General features: G+C 36.1%; 1 protein-coding gene across 8 annotated transcripts in view; it reads right to left on the reverse strand.

Moving 5' to 3' along the window:
* The window catches only part of LOC109110675 (bone morphogenetic protein 1-like), a 34,106-nt gene that overhangs the window by 14,416 nt on the left and 5,969 nt on the right, over positions 1–13,721 (reverse strand). For 2 of the 8 annotated variants that reach the window (XM_042733042.1, XM_042733039.1), the window contains exons 3-8: positions 12,879–12,993; positions 11,463–11,746; positions 2,631–2,741; positions 1,855–2,010; positions 1,635–1,752; positions 179–357 (exon numbers count right to left, since the gene is read on the reverse strand). In XM_042733042.1, coding sequence (XP_042588976.1) covers positions 179–357; positions 1,635–1,752; positions 1,855–2,010; positions 2,631–2,741; positions 11,463–11,730 — 832 coding nt within the window. In that variant the 5' untranslated portion in view covers positions 11,731–11,746; positions 12,879–12,993. Of the gene's footprint in view, positions 1–178; positions 358–1,634; positions 1,753–1,854; positions 2,011–2,630; positions 2,742–4,747; positions 5,169–10,988; positions 11,085–11,462; positions 11,747–12,216; positions 12,276–12,878; positions 12,994–13,721 lie in introns of those variants that run through there. The other 6 variants (XM_042733040.1, XM_042733041.1, XM_042733045.1 and 3 more) reach the window with 6 other exon arrangements.

Here is a 13,721-nt window from a genome sequence, read left to right on the forward strand (position 1 = left end):
AAAGTGCAACATAGGCTTCAACACACTTCTACTGAATCCCATGCAATTATGAATTATCCTGGGTTTGAGATATAATACAATGCATAAAAGTTATGATTCTGGCAACTATAGGCACATACAGGAGTATCAGAAGTCATTCTACAGTTGTATGTAGTAAAGGTTTTGATGGTTACTGTACCTGGTTGGATGTTTTCTCGAAATATATCAACATGCTCGTCCCGGTCGGGTCGTGTGTGCTCGTGCCAGAATCCAATGACATGCCCGAGTTCATGCACCACGATGCCAAACTTGTCACAGTTCTTCCCGACAGATATAGCCTGTGGACCTCCACCTCTCTGCCCGACAAAGGAGCAGCACCTTTTTTTGTAAACAAAGCCAAACAGGAGTTAGAAAACTCTTTTGGAGCATCACAACCATCAAGTTCATCCTTCATCATTAAGCCTTTTGATTTATCAAAGTTCAGCAAAGTTTAGCTTAATTCAAAGGAGACACACCATGAGCTGAACGCAGCAAACTCTATAGTCATTTAGACCTTGCCGAGAAAATAAGGCTTTGTGCTGACTGAATCCAAGCAAGGATGTTTTTGTCACAGACGGCACATGGGCTACTGTTTTGGGAACTGTGGTGTAGTGATGTGGCCTCAGCAAGGCCCATCTTTTTACTAACAGCCACACAGTCAGTCATTCAAACTAGGTGATAAACTGTTTGATAAAAACTAATTCCATTAAATATTATACTAGAAAACTACAGGAAAGCCCAGTTGGAATGGTGCTGACATGCTAAATGAGCTGTGGATGGTTGCAAGGTTGTTGCTATGTGGTTGCTAAGATGTTCTGAGTGGTTGTTCATAAAATTGATCAAGATTATCAGGAAAGACATTAAAAGACTGACAAAGATACAGGAGATTTCTATTTCTAATAAATGCTATTTTTAAGCCTTTTTTCCATCTAAGAATCCTGGAAAAATCAATCATGGTAAGCAGCACAACTTTTTCCACATATTAAATATGTTTCATGAGCAGCAAATCAGCATATTAAAAAGTATCATGTGACACTGAAGACTGGAGTAATGGTGCTGAAAATTCACAGGAATAAATTACATTTTTAAATAAATCCAAATATAATTTTTTATTTAAATTGCAATAATGTTTCACAATATTACTGTGCAAGCAACTCAATAATGTTAACCAATGGCCTAAACCCTAAACACTGATTTACCAAATTCACATTAGTTCTGGATGCATTAGTGTCTAGTCAAATCAAGTCTCGTTGAATATCCTGAAAATGTGTTGTAATTTGCAATTCACAGTGATTTAATAAAAGGTGCAATAAAATCAGAAAAAGCACCATCAGAAAAAAAGAGCATCACCCAGAAAAAGACACAAACCACACTGTAGCACTCTCTACAGGGAGCCAGATTTGCTCTAGAAGAAAACTTGTTTGTGCTGTTGATGCCTATAGAAACCCAAATAAAGAAAACTGCTGAAAAGATTGGAGCTTTTGAATGCTGGCAGGGAGGTGTGTTTCTGTGCATCAGGGACTGAGGGAGAAACTGGAATAATCAATATGTGTGGAGGGACATTATTGGTGAGCAACAGTTGTCTCTCCCCAGAGACAGACAGGACGTGAACTTACCCACATGGCCGGATAGTAAAGACGATGTAGCTCTCTTCTGTGCTTCTTTCAATGAATGTCACACAAGTGTGTTTCTCCCAGTGACGCATGGCCTGCTTGAAAATGGCTCGCTGGCTTCCTACAAGGGTTTAGTTTATATATATATTAAAAAAAACTAAGGTCATCTAGATAACACTTTGATATTTTAAGAAAACAATTACCGAAAACAATTACCGCTTACCGCTGAAGTTGCTACTGATAACATAGGGTATTATGCCATCTGGCCAAACTCTCTCAGGTCTGGCTGTGGCTGCTCTCCGTCTGCGTAGGAGCCTTTGACCAGCCAAAACTGGGTCGTCCTTTGCATTGCCATTTCCATTACCTGAGGATCTGTTAGCTAGGGCAAAGACAATACTTCAGACAAAATATAAAAGAAAGTATAAAAATAAAAGAAGTGAGCTGCTCTGTCGTGCAACAATGTAATCAGGCTTGTGTAAGAAAAGTACAAAGAAAGAGAAGTAATGGGACCCTGGTATTTCTGTTCTTTTTTCATTTGTCTAATAGACATGAACAAATTATTTAAAAAACATGACCTTTGAAACATGTCTAGTCTTTATGGTTTCACTAATAGTTAGCACATTTTCATAAAGCATCCATATTTGTCCATGCTTATGTTGATTAAATTAAATGTTTTAATCGATTGACAGCCCTAATTATAATATAACCTGATTATTTTTGGATTACTTTTAGATCACTTTTGAAGTAACTCATTGCATAGAACAGCATTATTTTGTACCATATTGATCAAAAAATGAAAAGAGAAAAAAAAATCTACTCCATTCTGGGTTTTAAACAACATGAAGTGTAACATGTTAGAAGTGTAACATGCTAATATGCTATTAAATTTTTATTTTAAATTAAATAATTACGCAATACAGATTACATGTACTCAGTTATCACGTAGCACTGAATATGATTGCATGGTAGCAGCAGTGTGTGTTTCGCAACCATTCTCACCTGAATCAGGTATAGAGAAGTTAGAAGAGTCATTCTTCTTAGCATCCATATAGCTGGCTTTAAGCAGGCGCAGGTCCTCCTCATCTAAGGCTATGTCGCCCAGAAAAGCAGCTAAAACAGAGAGTGAGAACACATCACCAGGTGAACTTCTTAAGCATTATGCAACCCTCTACAACTGACGAGGGAAACACCTTAAGACCTGTGCACAGGTCCCCAGAAACTAAATCTGGGATCGTAAGGTTAAAGTCACTCTAGCTCTCTGAAGTCACAACTTGTATGCCAGTCTCAACTCTTGATTTTTAATCAAGTCACTCCCATACAGGCTGGTCAGGATTCAGGGAGATGGTGAAAAGAAACCACAGACTAGCAACAACATCCAGAAAAAGTGACTTTCGTCTGTCCACCTAATCTTTCCAGAGCAATAATTGCCTGGATGGTCACTCTGCACTGACCAAAAGTGCAATTTTCTCAAGGGCACCTTAATAGAACAAATTTGTTCTAGCAACTCTACCGCGTCTTGAAAAAATTCCACTTTGTGTTAAAACCTACAACTTCTGTGTTAACTGTCTTGTTTATTTGGTCTTCAATCCTTTATTCGCTAAAACTTTAATCTTTAAGCCATGGCCATCTTCGAAGCAAAGTATCTGTCTGTATATTAAAACATTTTCCATGAGTGAAGGGAGAAGTGAAGACTTTCACAACTAAAAATAACTGCTGATTAGGTAAACAAACTATTCTTGCAAACATGAATTTTATATGAAATTTATACATCATCTGAAAGCTGAATAAATAAGCTTTCTATTGATGTATGGTTTATAAAGATCGGACAATATTTGGCAGATATACAACTATTTGAAAATCTGGAATTTGATGGTGCAAAAAAAATCTAAATACTGAGAAAATCGCCTTTGAAGTTTTCCAAATGAATTCTTAGCAATGCATGTTACTAATCAAAAATTAAGTTTTGATATATTTACAGTAGGAAATTTACAAAATATCTTCATGGAACATGATCTTTACTTAATATCCTAATGATTTTTGGCATAAAAGAAAAATCAATAATGTTTTTTTTTGCTATTGCTTAAAAAATACCCCAGCGACTGTTCGATTAATGACTGTTCAAATGTTCGATTAATAAAGCGTAATTTTCGCACAATTACTTGAAGAATATCATATTATGATTTCAAAACAATATCATAATATTGGGAGATTTGAAAACTGATGCTTTTGAATGTTAGCATCGCACATATCCAGCTTCATATCTATGGGTTTTCAGAGGCGTTAGGTTTGTTCGGTAGTTCATGGAGTAAGGCGACGTAAGTTACTTGAGAGGCGAGGAGCTCCGGTTCGAATTCCGTTTAACCACAGTTTGACAAAGCAGTTCAAATCTACATAAAAGGAAGTTGAAATTGCACGGCTGCATCAACAAATGCGTTTTTATATCAGTTTTGCATTTGTTAACACTATCAGGTAGGTTTAGGGTTGGATTTGGTGTAGGGCATATTACCAACACAATAGAGCAATAACTTTTAGAGACAGTCCATGGATATTTGAATTCTGAACCGCCGCAATACGTACCACAAGCAACATAATAAAAACACAGCAATATGTACCCATTTCAACATAATAAAAACATGCCAGATTTCACGAATTGAACCAGTGTTTTAGTGCAACTCAGTGGACATTTCTCTTTGAAACTGCAGCAAAACGTGCAGTAAGGTACGGTGCAAAAAGTGCACAGAGGTACGTATAGCTGACGGTAAGTTAACCGTGCTTTCTGGAATACACCCCTGATCTCATGCTGTCATGCAGTACACAGTTAAACAAAACAAAGCAACACAAACAACACAGCACAACAACACAACAAAATAACACAAAGCAACGTAGAATTTAACAAAAAAAAAAATGTTAACCAAAACTGAAAATGAAAAAATAACACAGCTTTAACCAAAACAAAACAACTTTAACCAAAACAAAACATCACATATTTTATCCAAAACAAAGCTAACTAAATAACTAAAATAAAATAATACATCATTAAACAAAACAAAATAACATCAACAAAAAAACTAAAATTCTTGATTTATAAAGTTTAGAATCACTGTGTATCATATTACCAGCTTTGCATGGGTCCTTGTAGTCAGCTTCATCGCTGTCTCCAGGACCTGTGTGATAGTTTGAATCCACTTTCAATGCGATCGTTAATAAAAGCCAAAGATTGAGCATAAGCAAATATGTCCACAGGGAATTCATGACAGGAATGAATGCGGATGTACTGTAGATGTGGACCTGGAGCTATCAGAGAGCTGCGGGTTGCGGTGGGAGTTTGGAGGGACTTGGGAAAATGGGAGCTCCTGGGAAGGAGGGTTAAGAGAAGTGAGGCTTTGTCTATTCAGGGTCTTTATTCTAGTCCAGTGATTCGCTCACATACCCGGGACTCGGGCCAGCATCAAGCTTACAAACATACACAGATCGGAGGTCAGTGGGCTAAGCGTCCAGAGCCCATCTGTGTGGGAGAATGCGAACGCGCAGGGTCGTGCGTTTCACTCCAGAGCAGCAGCAGTAATGCTGTTGTGTCTAAAATCAAAAAGATTATATTTTAACAAATGATCTTAAATTTTATTCCACATACAGTAACAATATATTGTACTTGGAATACCAATCATAAGATATCCCTACTAGCTGACAGATATCAATTGTGTCCTGAGGAATCACACCTGCAGGGTTGCCAGCCAGGTTTTCACAACAAAATCTTTTCTCAACAAAACCAATTGCTACTCAAAACTAGCACTAAACTAGCCCAATCCGTTTTCGAGGGGGGTCCCCCATAAAAATTCTGTTCTGGGGGGTAAAATACATGATTTTTGGCGGGGTTCCCTTTTATATTTGCATTCCAGGAGCTAAATATCACGTTATTGGGGTCTCTTCAACTCGCGGACATGAAAACAACCCAAGGCAACAGTGTTAAAGTAGCCAAATTCTGTGGGAACAGGCACCGATGACGTAGCCTAATCAGAATTTTTGATTTGTTGCTAGGTCGGTTTGAACAACCTTGGGAAGCCAGAATGTGGAGAAAAATTTAATGAGGGACTTAATCACAACTGTAATTTTGTGAAGTGGTATAGCTTCTCTGTAAAGCGAGTAGCAACATAATGGTGAGAAGAAATTAGTTTCCAGATTTTGTTTTCGGCAAAAGACAGACAGTCAACAATAACATGTTCGAATGGTTCACTGATCACTGGAATAGGTACGAGTGGAGCAGGGGAAATTACTTGATTCGGTTTTCCAGCCAACTGACTTGTGTAACAAGTGCGACAGTATTCGACTAATACTTTTTTAAAACCCGGCCAAAAAAAATGTCTGAGTATCTGATTGTACATTTTTACAAAGACCTAGAACACTGTCTAACACTTGATGGCTGCTCTGTCAATTCTTCGTCATCAGTTAGAAACCTAGGTGTGCTATTTAATATCAATCTTTCCTTCGAAAGCCACGTTTTTCCATCTAAAAAATATGTCTAAATCATGACATATGCTCTCAATGGAAAATGCAGAATTGTTAATTCATGCGTTCATGACCTCAAGTTTAGATTATTGTAACGCTTTATTGGGTTTAAAACTCCAGCTGATCCAAAATGCAGCAGCCCGGTTCTGTCAACTGCAGTGGCTCCCTATTAAACACTGTATAGATTTTAAAATCTTGCTAATTACTTATAAAGCCCTGAATGGTTTAGCACCTCAGTATTTGAGTGAGCTCTTATTGCATTATAGTCCTCCACATCTGCTGCGTTCACAAACTTTGATAACACAAAATTTGATAACACCTAGACAGAATATCATAATCGAGGGCGGCAGATCCTTTTCCTATCTAGCGCCCAAACTCTTGAATAATCTACCTAACATTGTTTGGGAGGCAGACGCACTCTGTCAGTTTAACCCTTGTATTAGGCCTGTGTTCGATTTCTGGGTAGGATTTTGATGGAGCGGGTCAAATTGACCCTAACTGCATTCAATGCAATTCCCTAAATATCACATTATTAAAAACTAGAAAGAATCTGGTATAAACGGAACAATATTACTATCAGTATTTGTCAGACAGTACAAACAATAAATATCAAAAAGTATGGTTTTTAAAAATGTTTTACCACATTTTTTAATCCCTTAACTGTCACCATCCCGTTGGCATAAGTTTACTTCTATACTATATTCTATGCTACTATACAGTAAAATCTAGTCATGACAAACTATATATCGCTGGAAAGGTCTAAGACTCCTAAATAGATATTTTACCACTGTTTTTTGTTTCAAATTATGTAGGAACAGTAATAGATTCATTTATGACAAGAGTGCACCTCAAAACATATACATCATAATAGGAGTTCTGACCTTTTTTTTCGTTTCCTTTTACCCTATCACGTTTTAGTAATAATAATAAATTATATCTCATTTGAATGGATTCTATTTACACTAAGTGAAAATAGCAGTATTTTTTAGCGATATGCTGTTTACACAATGCAAATAGCTATAGATTCTATTTACACTGTTAAAATAGCAGGAATTTCTGCTATTTTAATACTTATTGCAAATAGTGGCAATTATCTGCACCTCAGTATTGTAATACATTATAAAACAGTATGCAATAATAACTTGAGTGTAAATTTTAATTTTAATAAAAATTATTAAATGGGCGCCACCTTATTGGAACAATCCCTACACCTACCCTAACCCTACCTGATACTTTATTTTCAACTTTTTGATTATTTCATTCATTTTTATTAAAAATAAATGCTTTTCTGGTGTGATTTGAAATTTGAAGTTGAAGGTTATTATGCAATAAACATAAAATTTCTCAAGAGCAATTTTTAGGGGACACAAATAATACAGCTAAAATTGTACTTGTAAGGATAAGTATACACAGAGGAAAGCTTTACTACTTTTACGGTAGGGAGACTGTACCAAATTAAACAATTTCATGTTGTTGTGGTCCAGACATTACTATCTGTCAAGGAGGTAATGTTATTGTTGCTTAAATAGCGGACTCATCGAAAAATACATTGGCATCATCTGTATTAAAGAGAAAATAATGTATTTTTCAGTTTGCTCTCCAGAGAGTCCCTAAATTGTGGAAACAGATAAAAGCTACAGGAACTCCTCAAGGCTGTGTTTTGTCTCCTTTACTATATATTTTATAGACAAATGATTGTATAAGTAAACACAGAAATAGGTGTCTTTTAAAGTGTGCTGATGATACATTCATCATGAGTCTCTTGGAAAATAACGAAATATGTCATGGTCGGGTTGTTGATGACTTGTTAAATGGTGTGATGATGCTTGTTTGCAAGTGAATGTGTCTAAGACAAAAGATATGATTATTGACTTTAGAACAAAACCACATTCTTCCCAGGCTACCCTTATTAGGGGTGAAAAGGTAGAATGTGTGGATAGTTATAAATATCTGGGGACCACTACTGATAACAGATTTTGTTTTTATGTGAACACAGAGGTATTATGTAAAAAGGGACAGCAACGTCTATTCTGCTGAAGAAAATTAAGATCATTCAATATAAATAGGACATTGATGGAATTGTTCTATAAGTCTTACATTGAGCATATGTTGTCCTTTTCTATTAGCTGCTGATTTGAAATCTCAGTGTGAAACACAAAAATGCATTAAATAGAATAGGAGCCAGTAAACCACAAGCAATTCCCAAGTACAAAAACAACAATTTATGGGTTCAAAATAGTTTTTAAAAGTTCATAATAACAATTAAAGACATTTTTTGAAACAGATCATGGCTTGTCACAACATTTTTTTTTATTTTTTATTTTTTTACAGAACCTGATTTTACCAAGTGCAACATGTTCCTGGATCAACATCTTTGTTGACCCTGGAGCAAAATTGTGATTAACCAATCAGATTTGAAGAAGCAGTTTATAGTTTTTGTGAAGTTTAGGCTCTGATTTTAGGGATTACTCATGGTTAAGGTTAGGTTTAGGTGTAGGGATATGGTCAAGACTAAATTTTTTGATTAAAATGTTGTTCCAGGGTCAACAAAATATGTTGACTTAGGAACACATTTAACTCAGCAAAATCAGGACGTGCCCAGGCTGCCTGGTTTAAATTACATTACACTTTGTAAAGTGGTGCAGATGTACACCAAATAATGTTACAAAAGCTGTCACTGGGGTGGTATCTTTTAAAAAGGCACTAATATGCACTTTTAAGGTACTAATATGCATCCCGTTTTGGGGTAAATAAATTGTACAAAGTTGTATATTCTGAAGGGGTACTGGCCCAGACAGCTTTTGTGCCATTTTTATTTCAGGGATTGTGATTTAAACACAAAGAATCTTTGGACCTGTGTCTAGCAGTTCATTTTGAAAGGCCCTGTGAAGAGGTTATTTTTGAGCATTTCTATTTGGAACAGCCCTACATGACAAGCCTTCTAAATGACATGCCCAAGAGTGAAAATGGATGCTTGTTTTACAAGTCACATGGTACAAAAAACGGAGCAAATTACTTCATTTTCCAGTCAGGTAATGTTTTTCTTCAGATTCCTAGAACTTGTATAAAGGTGTGCATTATAAACATATCAGCAAAATAATATCTGGTGCTTTCTAAGGTAATAAAACTTTCTGAAGTGAATTTTAAAGGAGGGCAGCAAGACCTGAACTGACATAAGAATACATAATATGAATTCTGACATAAGAATTCTGTTTATATACTGTAAGAATAGTGACACGGTGTCACCACATATAAAAGTGCAACACATTATATGTGAACATTCTTTTTTCTGCGCATTTCCCTTCAACACGCCACCTCAATCTTTAATAATGAGCACAATATACCTTCCTCATAACCACACATTATCACGTACATGAAAGTTTGCTGACCTTCTGTTTCCATTAGTGTCTTTACACTTTACACATTTACTGGCCAGAAAAGCACACATTTAATTTAATTTAATTTAAGGTAAATTCATGAAATAAATATTTGGTCCAAGTATATACTTGAGGCACTTTATTCATTCCCAGACATGTGTGATACATCCAGTTCTCTGTGTCTGAAAGGAATTGCGCCCGGTGTAAAATCTCAATTAAACCACTAAATGAGACCATCTACTCTTGGATATGCTAATTTTGGTTGAAGGCCCTGAAATACATCAAGCAGAATTGTAGAATGAACTGGTGTGACACCATTTCAAGCAAACTGGGAATGCTACAGCTTTCTCCTGATATGTAAAGCCCTTGACTGCACCATTCACTCCATCCAGGCACCAATAACTCTGAATCTACAATTCTGTTCTTGTCCTCAAGGAGAATTCTGATAGGAGGTGGGAGAAAAAAGTGTGTGTGTGATGCATTTCCAACATGAAAGATCTACAGGAGTCACAGGCCACAGTGTTGTTCTCGTTGAAGAAGCCATAGATGATCAGACTAACACCACAATTAAAGAATGCCAGCTAATGAGCTACGGGAAAAAGATAGCTGCTCAAGAAGTCAATCTGTTAGCGGTTCAGATCCTGATAGACCGTGAGAAGCATCAAAGCCCAAAGCGGTAGCCAAGAGACCAAGAGAATGGCAACCATGATGACCATCTTGATGACTTTCATTCTCCTTTTGGATCTGACTCGATTCTCATGTAGGCTGTTGGATAGTTTGGTAGCAATGCAGGTGTATAGAATGCTTATGAGACCCAGCGAGGGCAGGTATTGTAAAGTTTCACTTACAATTTGAGGTATTAATGAATCCCATTAGATTTGAATTATGTGTGGTTTGCATCTGCACAGAATTCCTTTTATTGATCAGGTAGAAAAGCAACAACATCAGCATGAAATGTCTAAAATATCAGCAGAATATATCCAAACAATGGCATCTAACAAATTTTCCAAACACCATTTCCACTTTACACCAGTAAAGTAACACCACTGGGTTGTGATGTTCAAATAACACAAACATGTAACAGAATTACAGATATTGGCACTGTGCGTAACCATGTAGCCCTCTTTGCTATGCATATAATAGTACAGAAAGATTGAAATTATATAGAAATGCTTTTTGAGGTTGGCTATTTTCCACCAGCAATGTTTTGTATCCCCTGAGTGCACGCATTACAATAAATTACATGCTGTGCTCTTCCATGATTTTTAACCCTAAAAAGCACCATAGCCCTTCTCATTTCTCTCTCTCTCTCATGCTGTGTTTATATATATATATATATATATATATATATATATATATATATATGTATATGTATGTGTATGTGTGTGTGTGTGTGTGTGTGTGTGTGTGTGTGTGTGTGTGTGTGTGTGTTGTATGTGTGCGTGTTTAGAGATGTTAACTTATTACTAATCATTACCTGTCCACTGCTATAGCAACCAGGGTGAAGACAGAGACACTGACATGCCTTGGATCATGTTGATCATAGTGCAGGTGATCTGACTAAAAGGCCAACCTGTGAAGAAATCAAGGAAAGAAATCTGAATGCAATGGAGCTGTTCCATCAAATTTTTTGCTTTTTGTTCCATCAGTTTTTGCTTAAAATTAAAGCCACAAGCAGCGTTGAAAGAGCCCTTGCACCCTGATACTCATATCTTATATAACTGTGTTGTTCTACAAAACAACAAACTTTAAAACACTTCTTGCTTCTTACTGCTCAAAATTAGATCACTTAACATGAAACATTTTCCCCCACCCTGTAGCTGATTTTATCCTATGCTATTGGATCAAATGGGAACACAACAAATATATCTTCTGTAATTTCCGTTCACCACTAAATCTATGGTGACTTCTGCTTATATGGTAATGCTGATGAAGATGATGGCCCACTGACCTGAGATAAGGCTGTCAATCAGTGTGGTGGGCACACAGAAGATGCCCACCAGCAGGTCACTAATGGCCAGGTTCAGGATGAAGAGATCAATGGCTGAACGCATGTGGCGGTTCTTGATGACCACCAGGCAGACGAGTCCGTTCCCCATCACACACAGCAGCAGCACGAGCAGGTAGGAGAGGATGTAGCACCATCCTGAGCATATGTAATACGGCAGGAGCATGCAGTAGTCCGAAGTGAGGTTGGCAGAGTAGTGATTCAGGGTCATTTAGTTCATTTTGCATCTTAAAAAGAGAAATGACAATCCATTCTGGTAAAATATTCACATTGGTTTAATCACGTGAAACACAAGCTGCACAATATTAAAAAGAAAGCCAACAAATTACTAAGATGAATGATGAAGGCTGATGAAAATATCTCAAAGGACTTTTTGGTTTTAAAAATAAGATTGTTGTACTCAATTATTCATTAGTCAAATAATTTTAGCAGGAAAAAGACTTTGATTTATTAATGAGATTATGCTAGTGTAAATGAACGGAACTGTAAAATAATAAAAATTATAGATTTATATGAACTTAATATTGAAATAATGCAATTATTTTCAGTTGTTGATAGGATTTAACAACTATTAAACAATCTTACTCACGAAACAATAAAAAAAAATCGAATTAATAAAATCATAAAACAATAAATTATCTTTCACTGTTGTGCATGTTGAGAATTACTCAAAGTATAAGCATATCTATGGTTGTACCTGCATGAATGGTCATGTGACATGCGTTTTCGGTTGTGTAGTGTAGACGGAGATCGTTTCTGAAAAGCAGCAGAAACGCCAGTGTAGACGAGGATCGTTTTCATTCTAAAACGAAAACACAATAGTGTAAACGGGGCCTTAATCAGCTCATCATCTACAGAATATAGAATTAAGTCTATATATTTTTCGGTGAGCGTGATTTCACCAAGTACAACATGCTCCTGGATCAACATCCTTAATCAACCAATCAGAATTGAGATATAACTTTTCAGGAAATATCTGTTTTAGGCTTACAATCAGGGTTAGGTGCTTCTACACCCTTGTTAATCAGCTAACATTTCACACTGATTTTAGGAATAAATTATTGGTAGGGCTAGGTTTAGGGGTAGGAATTAGGTTAATTCTATATTTTTGGAGATTAATGTTCCAGGATCATCAAAAGATTCAAGATCCAAGAACATGTCTTACTTGCCAAAATCACGGTGACCATATTTTTCCCATTTTAAAAGTTTTTTATTAGAATACACTGAATACAAACCAGAGTGTCTTACAATATATATATATATATATATATATATTACAATACTATATATATATATAAATATATATATATATATATATATATGAATTACATCAGTTAAAAAGAGAATATAATCGCTTACCTGTTGCTTCTGACTCGTGAGATACTCTTGTCTGTATTAAATCCACTGGTCTGATGAGCAGGTTGTTGTCTTCTGTTGCCCGGCTGCAATGCGCAACTGGTTCTGCTCTGCTGGGCTCCATATGGAAGGGGAACAGGACCAAACGTCTTTACATGGAACATGTGAAATTTGACGCAACGTAACAAAACGCACAGCAGCCAATGAAAGTGCGGTATTTTAGACAATATTTGCATATACAACTAGATGGTATGTTGCTATAGGTGTACAAACATGTCATTCATGAAGAATGTTCCAATGGTACACTGGTATGCACTTATGCAAACATCAGAGGTTATAATTCTTCATGAGAGATAATGCATTGAGAGACATGTTCAAATTCATCTCTTAATAGGGTAAAACTGTGTAGCTTTACACATACTAAATGAACGCAGTGAAAACTGTTTAAATGTTTTAGGACTATTGGCCCTGTCCGCCTTCCATAGCTCCGCTAAGAATCATATAAAACCCACTAAACCTTGAAATTATTATTTGTGACATTATAAAATATGTATAACAATCTCTTAAACATTTTTTTTTTTCGGATTTCATTATAAACATTTTCATTTCATTGACATTTTTATTAAACACTGACCTATTACTTTCATTAAAAGGGCTTATTGTAGCGTATGCTCATTTTGTAAATGTAAGCTTATGAATTTAAAAAAGACAAGTGCAAACTGGGTGCTTAAATGCAAATTTAGCAATTTTTTTTTAATTGCTAAACTTCTAAAATTTTGCAAAATTTTAGACAATCCGGCTATTTACATTTGGCTATACTGGCTTTTTTTCCCTCCAGAATTGCGT

Source organism: Cyprinus carpio, chromosome B10 (assembly GCF_018340385.1).
Source record: "Cyprinus carpio isolate SPL01 chromosome B10, ASM1834038v1, whole genome shotgun sequence".
NCBI classification, from domain to species: domain Eukaryota; kingdom Metazoa; phylum Chordata; class Actinopteri; order Cypriniformes; family Cyprinidae; genus Cyprinus; species Cyprinus carpio.